The sequence below is a fragment of the Melanotaenia boesemani genome, chromosome 16, assembly GCF_017639745.1.
Source record: "Melanotaenia boesemani isolate fMelBoe1 chromosome 16, fMelBoe1.pri, whole genome shotgun sequence".
Lineage (NCBI taxonomy): Eukaryota > Metazoa > Chordata > Actinopteri > Atheriniformes > Melanotaeniidae > Melanotaenia > Melanotaenia boesemani.
Genome location: NC_055697.1, coordinates 2,504,269 through 2,528,811, shown reverse-complemented (window position 1 = coordinate 2,528,811; position 24,543 = coordinate 2,504,269). Strand labels below are relative to the sequence as shown.

The following is a 24,543-nucleotide window of genomic DNA, read 5'->3' as shown; positions in this document are numbered from 1 at the left end:
CTCCATCTCTGCTGCTTGCAGCGTCTCTTTCCTCAGCTGATCGTCTTCTTCGTCCTGCAGAGCTGCAGCGTTTGTGGGTGGAACTGATGTGTGTCCTAGAAGCAGGGATGGTTCACAATCTAAACCAGCCTCCATCATTTCTTAAGCTGGTTGACCTGCAATCACATATTTGTTATTAAAAAACTAGTTAACACTGGATGCTTCCATTACATTTCACAATCTGAACCACTTCATCCAACCAGTTAACATCCCATCAGATCTCACAGAGCACTCTTGGTATTTACCTGTATCTTTAAAATCATTCACTCTGTGACGTTTTATATAAAGATGATTAAATAAAATAAACACTGATCAAACACAAACATTTGAACCAATTTCTATTTCCCTCCCTCTTTGCCTCTAGTTTACAAGTGAAGCCAATGTGAATATAGTGACTTTAAAAAGCCAAATGAAGTATATTCATTAACATTACTTACACAATAAGAACAAGAACAAAAACTCTCCTACTTGCCTTTATGAAAATGCTGAGAGCAAACAGCATGAAGGGAGCTGGTGGTGAAAGTGATGTCCTTCCCTCACCGCTGCGACCCAGGCCATCCGATGTCTCAGTTACATCCTCAACCTGCTGTCCAAAGCCTCTTTTTTAAAAGTGGGAAACCAAAAAAAATCTAACCTCATGGCTACTTTTCTACCTTTTTTTAATCTTGTGACTTAGTGTGGCCATCTTTCACACAACACGAGACTCCCATTTTATCAACAATGATAACGCAGCAAAGGCGACGCAGAGTCGTTTACAACGAGGATGTAACCAACGATCGACTGCGGCTATCCTGAGTGTGACGCCAGCTGACACAGACCGATAACATGAATCACAACAACAACGTACTAGAAACACACACACCTGAACCAAAGCATCTCTTAGTGTGTAAACCAACTGGACACCTCAGTGCTGAGTCAGCATGCAGAGGAGGAGGAATGAGGAGGATCAGAGATGAGTGTGATCCTGCAGATGTGACCACACCTCTACGGAGGCTAGAGGCAGACTAGGGCGGCCCAGAGACCCGGGCCATCAGCAGCAATCCTAGAGCACGAACCCACCAACCCAAGCCCCCCATCAAGAAGACATTTGTAAAACATCTACTTTGGATGTCAGAACACTAGCTGACTGGGGCAAACAGAAGGGAGGGTGCTGGGCTGACTGGGGCAAACAGAAGGGAGGGTGCTGGGCTGACTGGGGCAAACAGAAAGGAGGGTGCTGGGCTGACTGGGGCAAACAGAAAGGAGGGTGCTGGGCTGACTGGGGCAAACAGAAGGGAGGGTGCTGGGCTGACTGGGGCAAACAGAAAGGAGGGTGCTGGGCTGACTGGGGCAAACAGAAAGGAGGGTGCTGGGCTGACTGGGGCAAACAGAAGGGAGGGTGCTGGGCTGACTGGGGCAAACAGAAGGGAGGGTGCTGGGGGCCTGTGGGAAAACGTTTCAGTTTTACTGACCAGAGACAGAACACTGATGGGGTGAACGAGTCATTGAACATAAAATCAATAAGGTGGTTTGCCATCTGACTGATCCACGGCAGTGCTGACTCAGAGATGGAAGCAGTCATGTGACCACTTGACGCTATGATGGTGAGACTGTTCTGATTCCATACCACATCTAATAACTTAGAGATGCAGAATCTGAGATTAAACAGACTCTTCTTTACAAAGAGAAACACAACATTGCATGGAAGTACCATATTAGGTTGTGAACTTTTATCATATTAAAGTTTACAACCCTGTAACAAAGCCACACACACACACACACACACACGCACACACACGATCACTGCAATGAAGGAAGCTGCTATCTCCTGATTCACATGATGTGTTAACGGAAACTGTATTTGCTGTAGAATGTAAACGTTTCTCCTTTGACTCCAACTTTTGCTAAATATCACAGTATTGGATCCAGTGTGGAAATTTGCTCTGTTTACGCACAGGTTAGAAAGAAGGAAAAAAGCTATCGTGTCTCGACTAACCTGTTAAATTTCCACATTTTTAGAAGAAGAAAACAGGTTTCTTTCACGGTAGCAAAAGTCCAGTAAACTGATGTGACAGCAGCAGCATTTTCCCCAGTTATTAGTGCTTTAACTCTTCAGTTCCCCTTGGAGCTAACTCTACTTTCACACCTTTGGGAAAATGATATATGAATAAATAAATAAAGAGAGGAATTTCCCTCTACATGTCCCTGTCTCATTATTAGCCCAGGATCTAATGTATAAAATAGGGATCACTCTCACCTGAAGGAGTTAATGAATCCTTTTGTCAGAGGTTTAAATGTCAGCAGATGATCCTACTTTGCATTGTGTGTGTACTGGAGGCAGGTTTTGTTTAGTCATGTTTCCTGTTAACCTCATGGTTGTGCATAGTTTGCACTATACAGCTCAGAGTGTCTCTGGGTCCTGATGATTCTTTTTTATTTTATTTTACCAACAAGGTGGTTGTCAAGTTGTGTTTTTAAAGTCTTGGTATTATAATTAAACAAGAGTTGAAATTAAAACAGCTTTTAATTTTTTCACAAAGAGTTGCTTACTAACTGTGACCTGTGCTATCATGTTTAACCATAATATGCATCAGGGAAAGTTTAGGGGTTCTTTGCTCTCTCACCCGAATATAATAATGTAATTCATTGTTATCATTTACATTAGTAAATTAAATTGGTAATCTGGCTCTTCAGCATCACAGTTCAGAACACTGAAGGCAAACAGAAAAAGCAAAAAAACAAACAAACAAACAAAAAAAACAAAAACAAAACAAAACAAACAAACAAAAAAAAAACACACTGTTTTGCTTTGGATAATATAATAAGATTATATTATCCAAAGATTATACATACACAAAGAATACAATACAAAGAATATAATAAAACTGATGGTTAAATCAAGTGAACAAAATAAATCTGAAATTTTTAGAGAAAGGTAAATCCTTTACTTAAAAAAAAAAGAGTAAATGCAACTTGAAATTAGTTACATACAAGCGCACATCAGTGCAGGTCAAATTATTTATCAGTTGTTATTTAGGCAACAAACATGAAAGTGAATACAAAGAAGCACCTGGAGGAAGAAACCTTTTATAATGGATGAGATCCACGGAAATTTTCATTGATTCTTAGTCACAAACAAGAACAACTCGTAACAAACACAAAGTGCTACTTGAGCGTTCTGGCTGGTGATGGACACATTAATAATACAGACTCAGTCATCACAGTATCACCCGGGTGTTCAGTGCACTGATGGGATGTTAGTGCTCCCACACACTCCACAAACAAATTCATGTCTCTACAAACAACCTCTTATTGTACTTAAAGGACCTTCATTCTGCCACTAGATGTCTTCGCTCTACAAATCAACGGCTCTGTTCCCGCATCTAGAAGACTGAAGGGAGGGTCGTGCTTTTCTCTGTAATAGCTCCAAAGCTCAGCCTCCATAAATTAATTCAAGGCTAAATTAAAAACTAATTTATTTTTCTTTTGGCTGTGCTTAATCTTTTAAAAACTTTTATTTTTAATTAATTGTTTACTATTAATTTTTATTACTTTTACTGTATCTGCTTTTATAAATCTCTTATTGTTCCTCTTTTGCTTTTAACTGTATTTATTGTAATAGGCTGTATTTTAAATGTGCTATAGAAATAAGTTTGCCTCATGCAGGAGGGAATGAAAATCTACTTGCTTTGATCTGGTTTTTCTGCACGACGTGAGAGAAAAATAAACATACCGCCGCAAAAAACATCCACCTAAGCAAGCATCGGCCTACTACGCGAGATGAATTGGCTCTTCAGACACACCTAACCCTCACTATGTACACTTGGGAACTCACCATGCGATGCTGTTTCACGCGATCACAAGTGTTTGTCAGTCATTTTGTGCACCCTTGGGGAAACTGACTTTTGTTAATTGGGGGTGAGACAAAAGACTGCACCAGCCTTCTCCAGACTGGTTCATTGTAAGCGTGCAGTGGTCAACTTGTAACTAAAAAGCACTTTATAAGTACAGTCCATTTACAGTCAGTTACAAATGGACTTATGCGATTACCGCTCTTTAGGAACTGCTATGGACAAAGATCCTTCTTCTATGGGCTGATCAAAGCCTGGAACAAGATTGCACAGCATTTCAGCACTTGAACATCAGCAGGACTGTTTAAAACCACACAAAACCACCATTTGGCAAACAGTAACTGCTGTGACCGAAGATGTGGCCCCACAGTCTCCTCCGACCATTGTTTCCTCCCTCTGTAAGAATGCGTGATTGTACCATCTATGTGTTGTTGTCTATGTTTCTGCAGAGCAGGAACCTGCTGAGTCAGGCCCAATTGCTTTTTATTCCTTTCCTGAATTTTAAAAAATAAAGGACAAAAGCTGCTGTAAAAAATTCATTCTTAATATTTTTCTAGTTTAAATGAGTTAGTCTTTTAAAACAACTTCAGCCTGACATTGTATATATATATATATGTATATAAACAGACTTCCCTCTCCCCGGCCACATTCACCAGCTCATCCGGAGGGATCCCGAGGTGTTCCCAGGCCAGCCGAGAGACATAGTCCATCCAGCATGTCCTGGGTCTTCTCCAGGGCCTCTTTCCGGTGGGACGTGCCAGGAACACCTCACCAGGGAGGCGTCCATGAGACATCCTAACCAGATGCCCGAGCCACCTCATCTGGCTGGTGGAGGAGCAGCGGCTCTACTTTGAGCCCCTCCCAGATCACCAAACTTCTCACCCTATCTCTAAGGGAGAGCCCGGCCACCCTGCGGAGAAAACTCATTTCAGCCGCTTGTGTTCGCGATCTTGTTCTTTCGGTCACTACCCACAGCTCGTGACCATAGGTGAGGGTAAGAACGTAGATCGACCTGTAAATTGAGAGCTTTGCCTTTTGGCTCAGCTCCTTCTTCACCAGGACATACCGATACAGAGTCCACATCACTGCAGACACCGCACCGATCCGCCTGTTGATCTCCCGCTCCATCCTTCCAACTCACCACCAGGTGGTGATCAGTTGAAAGCTCCGCCCCTCTCTTCACCCCAGTGTCCAGAACATGCGGCCGACGACACGACTACAAAGTTGATCATCGTACTGCGGCCTAGAGTGTCCACATGTGCCAAGTGCACATGTGGACACTCTTATGCCTGAACAAGGTGTTCGTTATGGACAGTACATGACGAGCACAGAAGTCCAGCATCAAAACACCACTTGGATTCAGATCGAGTCCCCAGAAGAAGTCCCCGGAAGAAGTATATATATATATATATATATATATATATATATATATATATATCAGATATATTAGATATATATCAGAAAACACATATTAATTGTACTTTTTAGCCCTTTAAATGTCATTTTGTTTACAAATACCACATTTTATATGGTAAAAAAAAACTGAAAAAAAAAAGAAAAATCCCAATTGCTTGCTATAAATATGAAAAAAAGTGGACAAATATGAAAATTTAAAATAGACGCCTAGTGTTCCAAAACTTATCTGGTTTTCAATAGATCATTTTTTGTCCTCAGCATCAAATTAGTTAGTTTTTGTGTATCTTTACAATTTTAAGCTAATTCAAGGAACCAACAATAAAATTCTAAAACGATAAGGTATAATATCTTTTTGGAAACTTCAGCTATATTTAATCAGAAAGCCAAAATGGCATGAAAAAGGCACAAAATTTCCCAATAACATACCTAAACAGCAACAGCAACAAAAACAGGAGAATAATGTTACTTTTAATAGTTTTTAAAATTTAGACCCTAATGTTCATAAAACCAGACAAAGTGTGTTCTAGGTCCAACATTAAGGTTTATAAATTACTAAGTTGCTGAAGGTAATCAATGGCATCTGTGTTGATGTGTTATCCTCTATCACATCAGGGGTAAAGAAACATTTCTATGTAATTTACGCAGACATAACAGACACAACATTTCACACTGGGAATCTTTTTTCTGAGCTTTCTAGATGACACCAATAACATGAATATCAACTTTATTATTTTGGAGTAATTCTTCAGTTACTTTTTAGCTTAGTTTTTTTTTCCTGGGATTAACAGGTTAAAGCCAAATAGTTTATTTGGTTTATCTAACCTGGCTAATCTGGTAGCATTCTTTACAACCTCCTGTAAGCAATTAGGAGGAATAAGGAGGAAACAGATTTTTTTCAGCTTGAGTATAATGAGAACACTTGTTCACCTTCAGTCTAAGTAAATGAATGTAACAGAAGTGTAGGAGCATACACCAACACTACAACAATGTAAGAAATACTGTAGTTTCACTCAGGCTGAAATAATGTTGAATCCTCAACCTCCAGGACGTTTTTAGTCTAAATCAACTTTTCTGAGAACAATGATTGTGTGAACATTTAACTAAGAACACTAAAGAGGATGTGCTTCTAAACCTCTAACAAGCTTTTTGTGACGTAAATGGCATTTTCCTCTCAGAGTGCCTTGTATTGTTAGAGCTGTGAGCTTCCTGTTGCTGCTAACCCATTAGCCATTAGCTGACGTGCTTTTTTACCACTTACTGCATTTTAGAAGGTAAGAAACTCAGTAATGTATCATCACAAGAATCTCACATATCAATTCATGGGAAGAGAAAACTGAGATAACAAAGTTGATTAATCAGCAATGGACTTTTTGTGGTGACGCTTGTAGTTTTATATACAAACTGCAATAAATAAGACGTGTCCATTTTTTCATCACCCCTAAAATGAAAACTTATCTTGTATCTACGAGCGACGCATGTTGGAGAAATTGTGGCGATGATGAGGCAAATCACTATCATATCTTTTGGAGATGCCCAAGATTACAAACATTCTGGAAAAATATCTTGACAACTACACAGCAAATTATTGGACAACAGGTTCCTCTGAAATTTACAATGCTTTATCTTCGTGATGTACCAGAGGAGATAACAGGAAGTGCTAAATACCTCTTGAAAATAATGATTGTGGCAGCAAAGAAAGCAATAACTTGTAAATGGTTACAGACCGACCCACCTATAGTTAACGATTGGCTTGAAATAATGAAAGAGATTCATGAGATGGAAAGACTGACCTTTTTACTCAGATTGAGAAAAGACTTGTATCGGACAAGCTGGAGAAGATGGACAGAATTTTTGACTGAATAAGGAAGTTTCTTGATGACCCCCCCACTACCAATTTATACCTTCGATTTAAAGGTCTTTTTTTTCGTTCTGTTATTTACATGCGCTATATTTACAGGTGATACTTGTATAAATTTTATTGAATACCAGTATGTATAAACCCTACTTACTTACTTAATCTTGAGGTCTGGTCCTGAGGCTCTTTTATTGTACTGTGCTGTTGAAGTTTTATGTTGTTTTTCTTGTCATAAAAACAATAAAAAATTTAAGTATAAAAAAAACTAAACAAACTCAATAAATAAATTATTAAAGGTATAAAGGCCGATTTCTAGACTACCTTTTTGATCAAAAGTCTTTGGAAAAAATTGGCACATACAAATACAGTCTCACTTAGATTTTAGTAAAGTTTTAGAAAGTTTCAGTGTGGTTTTAAGTCCCTCCACAGCACTGAAAAGAGTTTTTAATGACATTTTTTTAGCTACTGACTCTGGAAGTCCTGCTGTCCTGATTCTCTTAGACCTGACTGCAGCCTTTGACACGATGGACCACATACTCCTCCTGACATAAGGAAAAGACTGAAATTGTAGTTTTTGGAAGTTCTGAGTTTCTAAATGGTACACTAAATGGCTAGTGTTCTCGGTCTGCTTACTTCGCATTGCCGAACCCATGTTAAAAATCTGGGTGTGATTATTGATGGCTCCTTTAACTTCCACCTGCAGGTCAGTTCTGTATTAAAAAAACGTTTTCTTCCTTTTTAGGCTACTTGGCAAGTTAAAGCCTTATTTCCCCAAGCATGACCTAGAAAAAGTCCTCCATCTGCTCATCATGTCCAGCTTAGGTTATTGCAACTCTGTATTATGGCATTGACCATTCATTTCTGCACCGACTGCAGCTCAAAACGCTGCTGCCTCGTTGCTTACAGGGACAAGACGACTTGACCACATCACCCCTGTGCTCGCCTCCTTGCACTGGCTTCCTGTTAGTTTTAGGACCCAGTAAAAGCTGCTACACCAGCATGCTGCAGCCAGGACTCTGAGGTCCTCTTCAGCTCTTTCGGAAGCTCCCGTCTGCTAAACTCAAGCCCAGGGGCGGCAGAGCTTTCTCTGTGTTCCAAAGCTGTGGAACATCTCCCCCTTCACGTCAGAGCTGCTCAACTCAAGACCCACTTCTGCGGTGCCTCATGGATAAAAGCCAGCTTCACCATCTTTCTGGGCGACTGTGTACCGTGGGCACACAGTTCGCCGGCTTGGAATAGACTCTTTCGTGTGTTGTCCCTGTGTGGGTTTAGAAGTGGCTGTAGTATCTGTGAGAGCTTTTCTAATTGACAGAAATTGTGGTTTACAGAAAAGACTATTTATATTTCAGTTTATGTTTGATACGTATGCACGAAGTTTGGTTTATAGGAAGTTTTTGTGGTTTGTTTTCCATTGTTAAAAGTTAAAGTTATAGGAGGAGGTTTCAGGTGGTAATTTTTGGTTATTTTGTTTTGTATAGTAAACTTGAAAAAGGACACTTTATGTTATTTGTAACAGGACATGGTATATTTTGTTATAGGAACCCTTTATTTGTTTATTGAACCCGGTATTTGTATTTTTGTTTATAGGAATCTGTATTTATTTAATTGTTTTAATAAATACTTTTATTTATACCATTTTGACGAAGTCTGGTCCGGTTTGTTATGGACCCTTTTCCCCTAGACAAAAAGGGGGTCATAACACCAAGGCTTCGAGAGTGCTCTTGTTTGGCCCTACTTCAGCTTTTTTTCTTGGAAGTAGCCTTCTCTTAAACAGTTCTTCTTTTCTGACTCGATAGAGGCACCTTTTTGCCACAATGTCCCTTAGTGTATACCATATCTTTAGTTAGTAAGCTAGCAAGGCTCTGGCTCTGGCTCTGGCTCTGGCTTCGTTGCCTCTACAACTACTCCAAGTCTCTGAGAGCCAGTGATTTGTGGACGAAGAGGGGTTGAGGGAGGAGGGACACATGGCAGCTGAGTTTTATACACATCATCAACCAGTCTTTCAGAACAATCGGTCAAAATGATTGGATGGTGTTTTTCAGTCCTGTCCGTTCCACAGGTGTCTACTTTACTTTTCATTTTTGTGTTAGAACATTTAATTAATTGGCTGCACTCAGGGTGAGAGGGGATTTTAAGCAATATAGTAAAAATGCTGCTGGAAAACGACTCCTACCCTACCTTTAACATTTTTCCGCTTCATGTCCTTATTTTATTTCTTACCACAGATGTGGGGGTAAGTTTTTGGCCATTACGGATGCGTCTTGACAGGATGACATTTCTTATTCTTTTCTTTGAGCAGCTCCAACATGGCCGACTGCTAAAGATGCTTAAATGCAGTAAAGTTTTCACCCGCTTCTCTCAGTTCTACTGCGCTCAATATATGAGCACTTCAAAACCAACAAGAGTGTGAACAGGGTCGACGCCCACTTCACACAAACTGTGTACAGGGTGTTGGCTCATGAGGATAAAATGCAGCGGTTATAGTCAGAATTTACAGACTGCAGTTCACATATTGCACTATGTGGACTAGTTCTCGTACTCTAAACAAAGACTGTATGGGTCATTTTTTTGTTTTTTTCCAGCTTAACACCAGGCCTCATTCACCAATATCTTCTTATCTAATTTAATTAGTTCTAAAGTTGTTTTTATGAAGTGTTTAATGAAAAGTCTCCATCAGATTCATGAATGTGTTTGTAGGCTGCAAAATTTCTCTTTCCTCTTAGACGGATGAAGAATACCACTAAAAGGTCATGAGACTGAAGGAGCATGTGCAGCCACAAAGGTAAGACAGACCAGGCAAACAAACATAAGGACAAAGAATGAATAAAGGTAAGTAATAGTAAAGATGTGCACTGAAACCTGATTGTCCTTATTTGTAAAGTGATAACTTGGTAATAAACAACCAGACAGTGAGCTGGAGATCATGTAAAAGCAGCTTTATGAACAAAGTTGATAGAATATAAAGCTATAAAGAGGAATGAATGTCATAAAGACATTAATTCCTCCTGAACTTCAATATTCGCTCTTGTAATAAAGCTAATCATAATAAATAACACTGTTGTGGAAAATGTTATTAAAAGACATGTATAAATGAGTCACCAGCTGCTACATGTTGGAGGTTCATGCCCATGAAGCCCCAGTGCAGGATGAAGGAGTTCTCATCCTGGGAAGCAGGAGACCACATGGTCGTAATGACATGGACGTTATGAAGTGACGTTCTTGTGGCTGACAGAAAAGATCTGGTGTGCACGTGTGTTCAGTCTATTACACAGACGGTTTTATTTAAACCAGCAATAGAATTAAATCCATCTTGACTGTGACTTGTTGAGTGAATTAAATTAATCAAACATACATTATTTTTCCCCTGATGGAAATTATCATGATAATATCTGTAATATCTTCTATTTATTTTAAAATAAAAAATGCTTTGTAAAGTACCAAGTTGTTTTTACAAATCTGACAAAAGCTTTACTGTCATTTCATTATTGCATTTTAATTAACCACACATCAGAAAACGACACAGTCATTTTTACATGTTGGTACTCAAATGTTCGTAAGAGTACTCCTGAGTGTTTCTATGATTACTTCTGACCCAACAACAAATCCAAGATACGAAGATTTTCATAGATGCCACAATCTTGGTAAAAAGTTCGTAAGTAGGACTTAAGTGTTCCTATGAACAAATGCATTAAATACAAAAAATTATCAAAATCTTTTATCTTGGATTTGTACTTAACTACAAACAAATCCTACTAACACCCAGGAGCACTGTTACGAGCATTGGGGTGCATCAGCAAACTGATCTTTTCTGTTTTCTGTCTGCAGCTCATTGGTTCTTTTTTTAACTGACAGCAGGCTGAACCAATCAGATTCTTTGAATCCCCTCTGATTCTGCACCAGTGGATGAAGCCACCTGTCAGGGCCGAGGAGAGGAAACGAAGAGGAAGCACAAAGAAACTGAAAAAAAAAAAAAAACCTGGCAAATTTCATAAAATGATTTTCAGTATTTCCTCTGCTCGTCTCAATTTGCTTATATTTCGTTTACCTGTTGTATTTATTACTTTTCTTTTTCTTACACTGTTGGACATTTTTTCTAGAGACACAGAGGTCTGTTTTGGATTAACCTTATCTCATGACATGTCTTTATATTTTTAGAGATTCCTCTTATAAAGGACCATCCACCCTGGAGGTGTGTACAGTTACTTTACTGACCACTGCAGCTTAAAAAACACTCCACCCTGAACACATACATAAACCTGTAACATGGACACTGAAACCTTATCAGTAATCTCAAAACTGTGCCATGAATGAGAAGCAGGTGTGACGGCAGAGCAGGAAATGAAAGCTAGAGACAAAGAAAAAAAAACAACACTAGAAAGAGAAATCCAACAAGAACCAAACTGAACCAAACCCTCAGGTGATGACATCTGGAAGCTTTGAGGACACTGTTCAAGCTGCTGCTGCTTCCTTTGCTCTGCACTGTTTATAACTCTGCCTCTACTGGGGCAGCTTCAGCAGAACATTCACGAACCACCAAGATGTGCCTCAAATGAAAAGTGTGTTACGTAGAAATGATGGTACTGTAATGAGAAGAAACAGGTGTCCCGTCATGTGTAGGCCTTACCGACCGGCTGAGCCATTTCTACCAGGGTTCATTAAACTGTGATGTTTCACAAAGTCACTCCCCAAGGTCCCAGCTGACAGCTGAGTGGACTGGAGGGTGTACAGCTTGAAGATCTTTATTTTGAAAGCAAATCAACTAAAAAATCATATGTGAAAATAATTTCTTGATCTTTTCTCATCAGCACACCTTCAACTAACAGCTTCTCTGTCTCAGTTCCCCCTCCCCTCAGGTTAAAAGTCTGGGTGTCGCCCTCCACAGCACCACATCAGTAACATAACTCAGTCTCCATCTTCAACATTAACCGCTTTCGCCCCGCCCTCACTCCTCACTCCACTATGTCCACAGCTTGGTCACCTCCCACCTGGACTACCTTCTTTTCAGTCTACCTCACAAACCACTCCATAAACTTCAGCTGGTCCAGAATTTTGCTGCCCGGATAACCACTAAACCATCCTCTTCCCACATCACTTCTGTTCTACAACAGCTTCACTGGCTCCCCATAAGTTTCTGTATCCTTTTCAAATCCTAGGCCATCCATCATCTGGCTGCTCTGCACCTGTCTGCTCTGGTCCACCCTGCCTTCCCTTCTCACTGCCTCACATCCTCTTCCTCTCTTCATTTCAGTGTCCCGTCCCATCGCCTTGTTACCATGGGGACCAGGGTTTTAGCTGCATTATCAATAAAGAGCAAATCACCAGACTAGATTATTAAATTGGTTTAAAACTGTACAAAAAGTCATTTCTCCAGGAGATTTTTCTGAGTGGGGGATGATAAACAACTCCAGCTGTTAGCCTGGTCTGGAGCAGCTCAGCCAGGATAACCAGCTCATCAGTTTCCTGAAACTCAGTCTGAATTTATCACACCGCTGATATCCACATTTATAAATGGACATTATGGTTATTAGAAGAAAGGAAAAGAAATGATTCCACATGAGGAACGTCTGATAGATGATTACTGCATCCATGATTGATCCAGATTTCTGCTTAGATCAGTGCTTAGATCTGCTTAAATCAATGTATTGGTGTAGATCAGTGAACTGAAACACTCCTAGTGGACATGGGGTGTTCATAAACCGATTCTTCCTGATATAAATACTTCAAAACATTTTCTTTCCATGTAAAATATGTCACATATTCTAGACCAGTGGCTTCTCTGGGACCCCCTTCATGCATATACTATATACCGTGGACCCCCTGACCCACCCTGTGCTGAAACCATGCTGGTTTTATACTTTCAAAAGTGAGATTTTCACCATAAATAATGTGTCCTGGTTGAGTCCTGTCCTTTGATAAAGCCAAAGTTAAATGAACAACATACAGCCTTACTTTATTTCCTTAAAATAGGTAGTTTGTGGACATTTATCACAATGGCTCTAATGTTCAAAGCCTCAGGGACCCTCTGTGCTCTTTTGGGGGCTCCCTTGGGGGGTCCTGGACCCCAGGTTGTTAACCACTGTTCTAGACTGTAGCATATTATTTTAATAATAATAATGGATTAGATTTATATAGCGCTTTTCAAGGCACCCAAAGCACTTTACATAGTGTATCCTTTATTCATCCACTCCTCACTCATACCTGGTGATGCTAAGCTACGTGTGTAGCCACAGCTGCCCTGAGGCAGGCTGACGGAGACGTGGCTGCCAGTCCGCACCTACGGCCTCTCCAACCATCACCGAACATTCATCACCAGTGATGCCAACACTGGAGGCAAGGAGGGTTAAGCTTCTTGCCCAAGGACACAACGACAGATACTGCAGGAGTGGGAATCGAACCGCCAACCTTTCGGTCATTGGACGACATGCTCTACCGCCTGAGCCACTGATGCTCCTGCATTTTAAATTAACTGAAATGAAAGCGATGTGATGTTCAACATCTTACCTAAAGACACTTTGACCCACCAAACCAATGAACTGCTGCCACCACTCCCAGTATGACCAGTATCCCCCTGAACCTAGATCACTGATGACATTTATGTATTTTTCCACTTACGGGTAATTTTCTGAAGAGGTCTTGATCAAAAGAGTTTTTCTGTGGACATTTTCTGTTTTTTTTCCCTCATTCCCCATCCAGTCCTGGTACCAGACCAGTTCCAGTCCAGTCCTGGTACCAAACCGGCTCCAGTTCAGTCCTGGTACCGGACCATTTCCTGTGCAGTCCTGGTACCAGACCAGTTCCAGTCCAGACCTGGTACCTAACCGGCTCCAGTTCAGTCCTGGTACCGGACCAGTTCCTGTCCAGTCCTGGTACCGGACCAGTTCCAGTGCAGTCCTGTTACCGGAACAGTTCCAGTTCAGGCCTGGTACCGGACCAGTTCCAGTCTAGGCCTTGTACCGGACCAGTTGCTGTCCAGTCCTGGCACCGCACCAGTTCCAGTCCAGGCCTGGTACTGAACCAGGTCCAGTTCAGTCCTGGCACCACACCAGTTCCAGTCCAGTCCTGTTACCAAATCGGTTCCAGTCCAGTCCTAGTAACCAGTTCCAGTCCAGTCCTGTTACCAAACCGGTTCCAGTCCAGTCCTAATTCTGGACCAGTTGCAGAGGAACTCTGACCTCTGAATCCTTCAGGGAGAAAAAGGATCCTAACTCAAGAGATGAACCAGAGTTGTGTCGACACATAACAGACAGTTTAGCAAAGAACTGGTTTGAACTGGATTTCTTTCTTACTCCTGGCCTGGCTTACTGCAGTGCTTTGTATTTCGGGGTCTATGCATCCTCTCTAAGTCGCCTCCAGATGGTGCACTACGCAGCAGCACACGTACATATTATCACGGTATTTTAGCATCCCTCCACTGGTTCGCTGAACTTTTAAGAATTCATTTTAAAATGTTTGTTTTTAAGTCCTTCATGATCCCGTTCCTCTCCACCTCTCTCAGCTCTTACATCCTGACACACCTGTGAAGACAAAATGGGCGACCTTGAACAAAGCGGCAGCTCCGAGGGGACCGTAGACTGTGGAAGGACTTGGCGCTGCCAAGCTATCAGACTCTAAATCTTCCCAAATCCACCTGTTTTAGGGACTTTGGCATTTGATATTTTTATTTTACAATTTTATTACCTTATGATTTTAAAGTTTCTTTGTTGTCTTATTGTTTTTATTGTCTTTTAATGGAATTTCTGTTGCTCCCTTTTAGCACTCGTTATTTAAATTTTTGGTGTATTCTGTCTGCATGTACTCTGTACCACACTTTCGTCCTGCCATGCCTTTGTTTAAAGTGCTTTACAAATAAATTTGGATTAGCATGGATCTTTAGACTCTTTTTTACCAGCAGCCTGTCACAAAGACACGTCATTTGTTGAAAACCAGCAAAGATCAGATAGTCTGACTGACAGAAAGCAGGATTTTAGCAATAAGATGATTCCAAAGAGCTGTTAGCTGGACCGACTCTGGCTCTGACTCAGATGCTGGATTTATATATTTATACATACCAGTTTGCACTTTAAAATAAACATACACATAAAATGTGACATGTTATTGTTTGCTGCTTTGACTGACTCACCGACTGTTGTGAAGACGGTGCAGCAGAAGAACATGGAGTTAAAGAAAGTCCACCTGCTGGGTCTCTGGAACCATATGGACCTAAACTCCTTCATCTTGTCTTTCACATCTCTCAGGACACATTCATGTGAGCAGGAGCTGTTATCTGAAATGTTCAAGTCATTCAGCCATTAATGAAGTGATTAATTAAAGTAAGATAAGACCAGGTCCGTGCAAAACAAGCCCAGATTAAATCTCCACATCTGGTAAAGTCATCGACGTTTAACTGGATGTAGATGAACGCAACAAAGCTGCTGGTGGGGACTTACTGGTGTCGTTCTGGACGATGTGGACCACTTCAGTCAGAAACTTGTGGTACTCCCGCTCGGTCCTGGAGGGGGTCCCTCCTTCGATGTGTTGGAAGATGAGCGCGCCCAGCGCCGCGTACGCCACCAGGCTGCCACACAGGATGAGGTGAGGAAAGATCTTCCAGAAGCGCTCTGCACATTTTCTGGACTCATTTCTAACGCTTATTCCTTTCTTCACTGCCCCGGACGTCTCCCCACTCATCATCATCTTCTTCTTCTGCTTCTTCTTCCACGGCAGCTTTTGTGCCAGCGCCGAGTCCCGCCTGCCCGATGGTATGCGCGCCCGCCGCGGGGCCGCGCGCAGCCGAAATTACCTGACTACAATGAGAGAGCGAGCGAGAGAGAAAGAGAGAGGGGCTGGTAGGATGGTATGCAGTCACACTGACGAATTTGGAGAATAAGATGAGCCATACTTCATGCGTCTTTACGCTTCACCAGGATATCTCCAAAGGAGAATCTGAATGAGGCTTTAATTTGCTATGAGATTAGTTTAATGGACTCAATCAAGTCTGTGTAGACTTTCATTGTTTAATTGGATGAGTGCACTATGGGTTGGGTGCGACAGGATGTGTGATTACAGCTGCAGAGTGTTCATATTCTGAGCTCTATTGTAGGTGAGTGAAAGCTGAAACCAAAAGTACTTAATTTAATGACACAATATGAGGAAAGTCCACATTTAAATGCGATATAAGTGATGCTGCATGTAACTATTAAACAATTTCAATAAATAAAATAACTTTACACGTTCACACGAGTGGCCTGACAGGCACAGAACAGACTACATTCAAGCACAGATCAGCTTACATGCGCCGTGTGGGACTTTTTCACGCGGACTCTCCAGTTTCACACACTGATGTCGCGTTTATGTACTGGAGGAAAACTGGGACATCAAGATTTGTTTCTCTAGTTAATTCAAAATGGGAAGAATGTTTCTATGACAGAACAGTTCACTAGATAGATAGATAGATAGATAGATAGATAGATAGATAGATAGATAGATAGATAGATAGATAGATCAAAACGACTAAACTTGCAATTATTCAAATTATTTTAAACCATTAAATAATACCACACACACTTACACACACACACAAAATGGGTTATTTTCCATAAATAACATAAGTTGGGAGATGTTGAATTTTTATTTTATTTTTCAATCACTCTTAAGTGTACTAAAAATTAGTAAAAAACATTGGTTCTGATCTTTAAATAAAATCCCAATCCCCTTACATCTGTTGTATGGAAATAACTAGTTTTATGTCTATTTTTTTTCCATAAAAACAACACATTATGTTATCAAACTATTGAATAAAGGATTAAAATAATCAGAATAATTACATATATATTATTTATTGATAAGGATCTGAAATAGTAGTAAATTATTCCCCCAGTGTCCAGTTGATGTAAAAAAACATGTCCATTCTACAGTAAAGAAGACAAACTACTAGTTCCACTATTTATTTGAAGGTTTATCAAACTTGTATAAGAATCATTTTCTGCTTGGCTTGCTGTTATGCAGCCAGCCCTAAAAATGGATGGTTTCTCAGACAATAAATACCAACTTTATAGTACCGACATCTGATACTGAATACAGCTGATTGGCTAAAAGTTGGGGAGTAGCCATGTTTAGACTTGGCCCCTCCCTTGCCTGGGCACTGACCTTATCCAAGCTCATTTTAACCCTGTGACTCATCAGGCTTCCTCCAATAGAGTGAGGCTACAAACTGAAAGAGAACACACATATGCTGCCTCGTGGTGCCCACATCTGACTCCATCTTGTTTACTCACTCTGTGTGTGTGTGTATGTGTGTGAAGAATGTGGGCATGTGTGTAAAGACTGCGCCGCTTTCCTTCAGATGATCGCCGCATTTATAAAGACAAAGCAAAGGTATATATGTGTTACGCATACCACTTATCAGTTACTAGTTGAGTAGATAGTTGATGGATAATATATCCTAACGTTGGCCTTTGAGAACAACTGAAATTGGAATTTCAAAGTTCTTCACCAGAAAAAAAATCATCCCATATGAGGAAACAAAACCACAACGAAGAGCAAACACTGAGAGAAGAAAAGTTCCTGATTAGTGTGGTCAAGTCAGCTTGTTATGAGCAACTTTAGACTTGTATTTCTGTAAAGTCGCTTCGTCAGTCACGTGTTGCTTATTGCCCCCCCCCAACTTGTCCTGTCCAGCATGGTGACGGCAGAATGATGGTCTGGCTGCTGTGTTATGCCGAACAAATTTGCTTTGCCAAGAGGAGCTTTATGGGTATAAGGCTCCTCTTGATAATCTTTTTTTTTTCTTATCTTATTTATTTTGAATTATGGAATTTGTTTTGCTGGACCTGACCAGAGGGGACAGAAAAAAAGGAGAATTGTGAAGAGAAGTAAAATGGAAAGTAGAAAAAAGAAAGAGGAGATAAGGACACAACAGATAGAAGCAACGGACTTTCAATCCAAACTAACACCAGACAACCAGCTGCTACACCTGTACAGAAAAACAACAGGTTTCCACAGTTTTTACAGGTAAACTAAGTTTTCAATCATTCATCATTTTCATCATTCATCAGTCCCTAAAGAAATAACCAAGACCTAAACAACAAAAATAAATAAATAAAAATCAAACAAACATGTTTTACAACAACAACCAAAATACCAGAAACACACACACCTGAACCAAAGCATCTCTTAGTGTATAAACCCACTGGACACCTCAGTGCTGTGTCAGCATGCAGAGGATGAGGAATAAGGAGTTATTAGAGATGAGTGTGATCCTGCAAATGTGACCACGCCTCTATGGAGGCTAGAGGCAGACTAGGGCGGCCCAGAGACCCGGGCCATCAGCACCAGTCCCAGAGCATGAACCCAAGCCACCCCACCACAAAGATGACCCCAGGCCAACCCAGAGGGCAGCAGAGGAAGCCCCCAGCCAGAGCCTCCCCACAGGCCTGGCAAGCCAAGATCAGCAGCCGCCAACTCTGCCAGGCACTGGCCATCCAGGGTGGCCAGGGTGCAGGGCCCAGGGCCCCAAGAGCCCAGACACAGCCCTCCCTGCAAACTGGAATTGTGTCTTCCTCTTACCCAAGACACCCAAGGCCTTCATTCTTCTTCTGCTTTTTTTACTTCCTAAGCCTCTTCTTCTTCTCAGGTTTGTTTCTTTTGCTGGTCACATGCCAGCTATTCTGCTCAGCACTGCCCCTGTGGTATTCAGCGGTATTGCTCCGTCTTCTGCGTCAAGCAACGGTTAGCTAAGCTCCCTGAAAACGGACCAAATTATTATGCGTGTAACCAATGCAGAAGGCGGACAAAAATGTCCGTCCATCTTCTGCATCGAGCATAAATAGGCCATAAGTGTAATTAAAACTAGCTGCGTTTCCATTACAGTTTTTCACAAAATAAAAGGGATATTTCTAAAATTTCGACAAAGTGCAATTGTGATTTGCAGGTGTTTCCATTGAATGGTGTTTAGTGCTTTAGCTCCACTTTGAGGAGGAAGGAGATTTCTAATTCTTTGTAAAACTCTGCATTTCATTGCTACCAAGGATGACGATTATATATTTTTCTTTAATTATTTGTAAAAAGATTTCCATCTCCTCCTGCGTCTACTAACACCGTGCCATCTTTATTTGAAATGAACTGGTAAAGTGACCCCCTATGTCACGTCTGGTGAAAGGTAAATGCGAAAATGTAGGTGTTATCATTACCGTTTTTTATTGCGATATTTAGTTTTTGCGCAATTCTAGGGGTAATTCAAATGCACCTACTGAGAGGTGAGTCACCACAGGGTGCAGCCAACGAGGCCACGTAGATGGCCCCTGCTCCACCCAACATAACGTGCACGCCTCCAAACTCCCTACATGTTTGTGCGAGAGAGCAGGGAAGGAGAATGGTCCTGAGATGTAAGTCCAGAGGGAAGCGAACCTCCCTCCAGAAGGTAAGCAGCTGGCAGCAGTAGGCCCCCCTTTTTCCCCAGGAGGCCCCCCAGAGCAGGACAGGCCAGGAGCAGCTGTTCCCACGACCAGGACACACAGCGACTGGAGCCAATGACCAGCCACCAACCCCAGAAGGCACCACCCACCACATGTGGGTGAGGAAAGGAGGGGAAGGAAGACAATAGGAGAGCCCAGACCCACGGCCCACCACCTGCGAGCCCACTCAGTACATGTAGCTGCGCCACGGCCTCCACTGCTTTCGCAGCCGTTTTAGTCAATGGTTTGTTTTATACCAGGTGCGCCGCAGCGCATATCAGAAGAGTCCCAAAAGGGCATTGTTGCGGTGCTCCGCAGAATTTTTGTCTATTTTTGACACTTCATTCACCTAGAATGCGTCAATTTCCCCAGTTCAGATATGGGCATACAGGAAATCAGACATGGGAGCAGTGTAAAAGCTTCTGGTATTTTTCAAAATAAAAGCCCCGTGCAGATGTGCGCTGCAGAACCATGAAAACATTACGTGTTTAACTGGTCACAGGGCGTCTCAGTGTTTTGTTTTTTTTGTGTCATCATAGACGACAAGACGCTTATCCTGGAAGTGGAGAATCACAAGGTTCTCCAATCCTTCTGTGATTTCGCGATCTCACGGATCCTGCTATGTGGACTGCACTCGCGGGTTCTCCACACCTGACACGCTCCCAGTAAAAATTGCCGCGCCACAAAGGTCGGAACAAAACTGTGGTGCAGTCGTATCGTGGCGAACACGCACCCGGTGTTCTTATTATTTGCACTATAACCATAAACATATTGCACTGACTGTAATTTGCCTATTTGTCTATTTATTATAATGTTTTATTCACGTAGTGATAGTACTTGCTTTGTTTGTTTTGTTTTTTGGCTTAAATTCTTGTATTGTATTGTAACTGAGCCAACTCGGATCTAACGTGAGCTAACTGGCTAATGAAAGTATGTAGGCTAAAGCTAAGGCGCACTGTTAGCCGGCTAAAAACCGGGTGTGCTGCACTCTCCTTTCTTGCCGCGGATACTGGATACATGTCAGTCAAAATGACATGCCCCTAATTATGCCAAATTTCAAGATTAAATGAGATCCAAATGGATGAGTTAGAAAAAATTCACCCCCCTCACAGTTTTCATGAAGGTAAACTTTACCTATTAATCCTAAAATGAACTTTTGTACCAGGCTTTAAACATGTTTGTTTCTGCTGTGAAGTTGGTCTTTTTAACATGGGAGTCTATGAGGATTTGCTCTGTTTTGGAGCCCCTAGTGGATGAGGAGTAAACTGCAATTTTTTTCACATTTCACCGCCAGAGGTTGCAGCTTGGCCACAACACGGCCGCAAACCATCACAATGAACCAGAATACAAAACAGTTAGCCGCGACAAAATGAGCCGTAACACAAGATAATAAGGTGCAACACAATTAGCCACAAAACAACGCAAATAGTCACAAGATAACACAACTTAAATTTTGACATCGCCAGCTGTTTAAAGTTTTGTTTAAGATCTATTTTCCTTTATTAAAAAAAACATTTGCCACGATTATTTTAAAATAATTTTTTTTTTTGAGCAATTGCATTTTTTATTTGGTTCTTAACTCTGAGAAAATAAGCCAAAGTTTAGTAGTGAAGCTTTAAATCCTCCAATGATTCAGTTGTAATGAATTAAGGTGAATTTAAATGGCTTCTCTTCCTCATGCTGCTACTCTTCCTCCTGGATAGCAGTGGAGACCCATTAATGCCCTCTGTTTTTTAAGTGAGTATTGGATTTGACATTGTAGTACTGTGACAGCTTTCCTAATAAGTAATTGGAAATTATTTCTCACCCTGCACTGCATCAAAAATGCTTAAGGTTAAATGTTGGTTTTTGCAGTTGGAAAAGTTGTTATATTTTTGTGTTTTTTATTGTATGTGGAAGAAGACTAATCTATTTGAAATCACATGAATCTGCGAAGCCACTGTTATAAACCTGTAGTCTGTAAAAACAAATACTCTTGTCTCATTAGACAAAACAGGTGCTGCAGAATTGCTATCTTTAGTTAAGCATGTGAGCCCAGTGACGAGTCACAGACAGACAACTGTGGCCTCTTTCTCTAAATAACTTTTAGGTTATTTAACATGAAACTTTTTTCAACTTCTGACTGAGTATAGATAAAGTTTCCCTGTTGACTAATACACACTGAGATCATCAAATATTTATTTGCAGGATGTGGATGTCCATTACACTATTGCATTAAATGCATTTTATCATTCAGGTTTGATTTTGTGGTCCATCCCATGTTAATGGAATAAAGATAAGAGACAATCTCATTAAGGGAGGGAAGGAAATGACAAGTAGCTCAGAGGTTGTTATTGTACAGAACACCTCAAACTGCAGCCATGCCTTCACACCAAGAGCTACAGTAAACACCGAAGTTAAAGCTGAAATCGTTTACTATGTGTAAGAGTGAATACATATTAATGCAAAGTTATTTATTCTAACCACAAACTGCAGATGTGGTTGTTGATGTTTACTACAGAGGGGGGGTAGTGAGACCTTAGATAAAAACAGAAAATAATAAAATAATTATATCAACGACACTGTAAATTCTAACTAGTTGGATTTTCAAAAATATATTATACGTTTAAAGTGAACTTTATTTGTTTGCAGTCGGAGGCTAAGGGCCTTGCTCAGGGACCCACAGTGGTTTTTACCTTAGTTGCTAGCACAGGGACTTGAACCTGGGAGAAACTGGGCTCTCCCAGGATCTTGAGATGTGAATGATGTATAACATTCCATGCTACAGCCATAACTGTAGATTCATTAAACACTTATTTCTAACCAGTCACAAATGCAATTTATCTGTTTATCCTCTGTTTAACAGCTGCCTGGATAACTGGTTTTAAACACAGGGACCCCTCCAGCTTCCTCAGCAATACGCAGGAGGCAGTGGTTAAATCAACAGTACTAAAAGCTTGTGAGTTGGTTCCAGAAGCTTATCGCCAGCACTATCGGACATGGAAGAAAGCCGTGAACCAAATGCATCTAGAATTTGTGCAGCACCTACATGTTAACTCATGAAGTGGCGTACTGTGCTCCAGGCGGACACTTTCAAAAAATTATGTGATTTGATGATTTTGGAGCAGTTTAAGAATTCTGTCCCCGAGAATATGGCTACCCTCATAAATGACTAGAAGGTGGCAACTCTGGCTGGGGTAGCTGCTCTGGCAGATGACTATGTTTTGATGCACAATGCTGTTTTAACGTATGAGCACATACTGCTGTGTTTGGAGGTGACTGAGGACAATGTAATGCTAGCAGAATCTGTCATTTTTGTATTAAAAAGGGGCCTGTGAGGACAGAGTTTTATTCCTTCCAGGCCCAGTTTAAGCCTGGTGCTGGGGTGCAGGCCAGTGGGGTCTGTGTAGCGGTTTCTGAGCCACCTGCTTGCTCAGCTGTGGTCAGGGCTGATGCAGTGCAGGATGAGACTGTCTGGTGAATGAATAAAAGTGCCAGTTAAAATACTTAGTGATACAGTTGCTTTTGACTGGAAAAGTCTGATATGGGTTGTTCAGTTTCTGTCATGGGCATGACAACGCTTCACCTTCCTTTGCATTATACAATACCATTATACTTGATTGTGATTTATTTCAGGGTCAGGTTGCTGTTGGAGTGCGCCTGCTGCCTATTGTTAGTGTCATATTGATATTGGGCAACGGTGTGGCCAGAGACCGTGCGTGGGTTGATGATAAACCTGTGGTTTCCTCTGTCTCGTTGGTGAGAGAACAGCCTGTTCAGAACGAGATTAGTTTCCCTGGGATTTTCACCTCATGCATGGTGATGCACTCCATGCAGCAAGCCAACTCAGATTCTGGAAATGTGAACCAGTGGAGGTATGCATTCTCTCTTTCTGACTTACCTCTCTCAGTTCCGATGGAGGAACTGAAGAGTGAACAGCAAACTGATTCCTCACTTGGTGATCTGTTTCAGCTGGTTGTTTCCACAGAGGATGTGAATTATGTGTTTCTTGGGGTTATTGCTTACAAAGTGGTTTGTGAGGCGCTTCTTCGCGTGTGTGTGTGTGTGTGTGTGTGTTTGAAGCAGTTGAGGCCGAGCATCAGCCCCAGCCTCGTGGTTAAGAACCACTGATCTAACTTAACTCACATTATTCCTTCTTGTAAAACACAGAAAAATGCTTAATGAAATTTGATGAAAAATGCATGAATTTAATGCTAAAGAGAAATTATAAAATAAAAAAGTACAGAATGAATAATAATTATGTTTTAGCCCATTATCATTAGAATGTGTAATGCTGCTGAATATTTGCTTTAATGTTCATTATTTTATTTATTGTAATGATGTAGATGTTCTTAACCTGACATTCTAATCTCTTCTTATTAATGTTAATTGTGTTCCTTCTATGTTATTTAATTTTATATATTTAATTTTATTTAGTTTTTATCTAGAAGTAAGATATTTATTTGAATGAAAAGGGGAATATAAATAAAGCTCTGATTGATAGATTTAATGATTGACTGATCTGTGGGTGTTATGTAGTAAAGACGACATCAGCTGTAAACTAAACTATAACACGAGGGAAGTCCAGCTCTCACATCTGCTCAGCATCAACGGAGAAAACATTTGGCTACGATTCTTGTTAAAATAAACAACCAGAGTTTTGGCCTCAGCTCATCACATTATTTAACAGCCACCCCATACCAAAGGAAGTAGTCAGAGAAGAAGACGCTCTGCTCCTCAGTCAAAGCTTTTAAAGGCAGTCACAGTCATTTGTGTTAACATTAAGGTGACTTATTTCTAAGCTTGGAGACCTTACTTAGGCAGGCTAATTCACAGTTGACTGTCTATATTTGAGGCTAACTTGAAATGAAAATGCTTGTTTCAATCCTTGGACTGCAACGGTGCATGATAGAAATACAACTGCAGGAGTAGGTGATGTATGAAATTTGAAATAGACAAAATAAACAACACAAACCCGAAGCCAGATTCATTG

At 40.9% G+C, this 24,543-nt stretch overlaps 1 protein-coding gene across 2 annotated transcripts in view; it reads right to left on the bottom strand.

The window, feature by feature from the left end:
* The window catches only part of kcnk18 (potassium channel, subfamily K, member 18), a 40,565-nt gene extending 24,714 nt beyond the window's left edge, over window positions 1–15,851 (bottom strand). For both annotated transcript variants that reach the window (XM_042009630.1, XM_042009629.1), the window contains exons 1-2: window positions 15,567–15,851; window positions 15,260–15,403 (exon numbers count right to left, since the gene is read on the bottom strand). In XM_042009630.1, the coding sequence (XP_041865564.1) occupies window positions 15,260–15,403; window positions 15,567–15,813 (391 nt within the window). In that variant the 5' untranslated portion in view covers window positions 15,814–15,851. The remainder of the gene's footprint in view (window positions 1–15,259; window positions 15,404–15,566) is intronic.
* Between the last annotated feature and the right edge of the window lie 8,692 nt (window positions 15,852–24,543).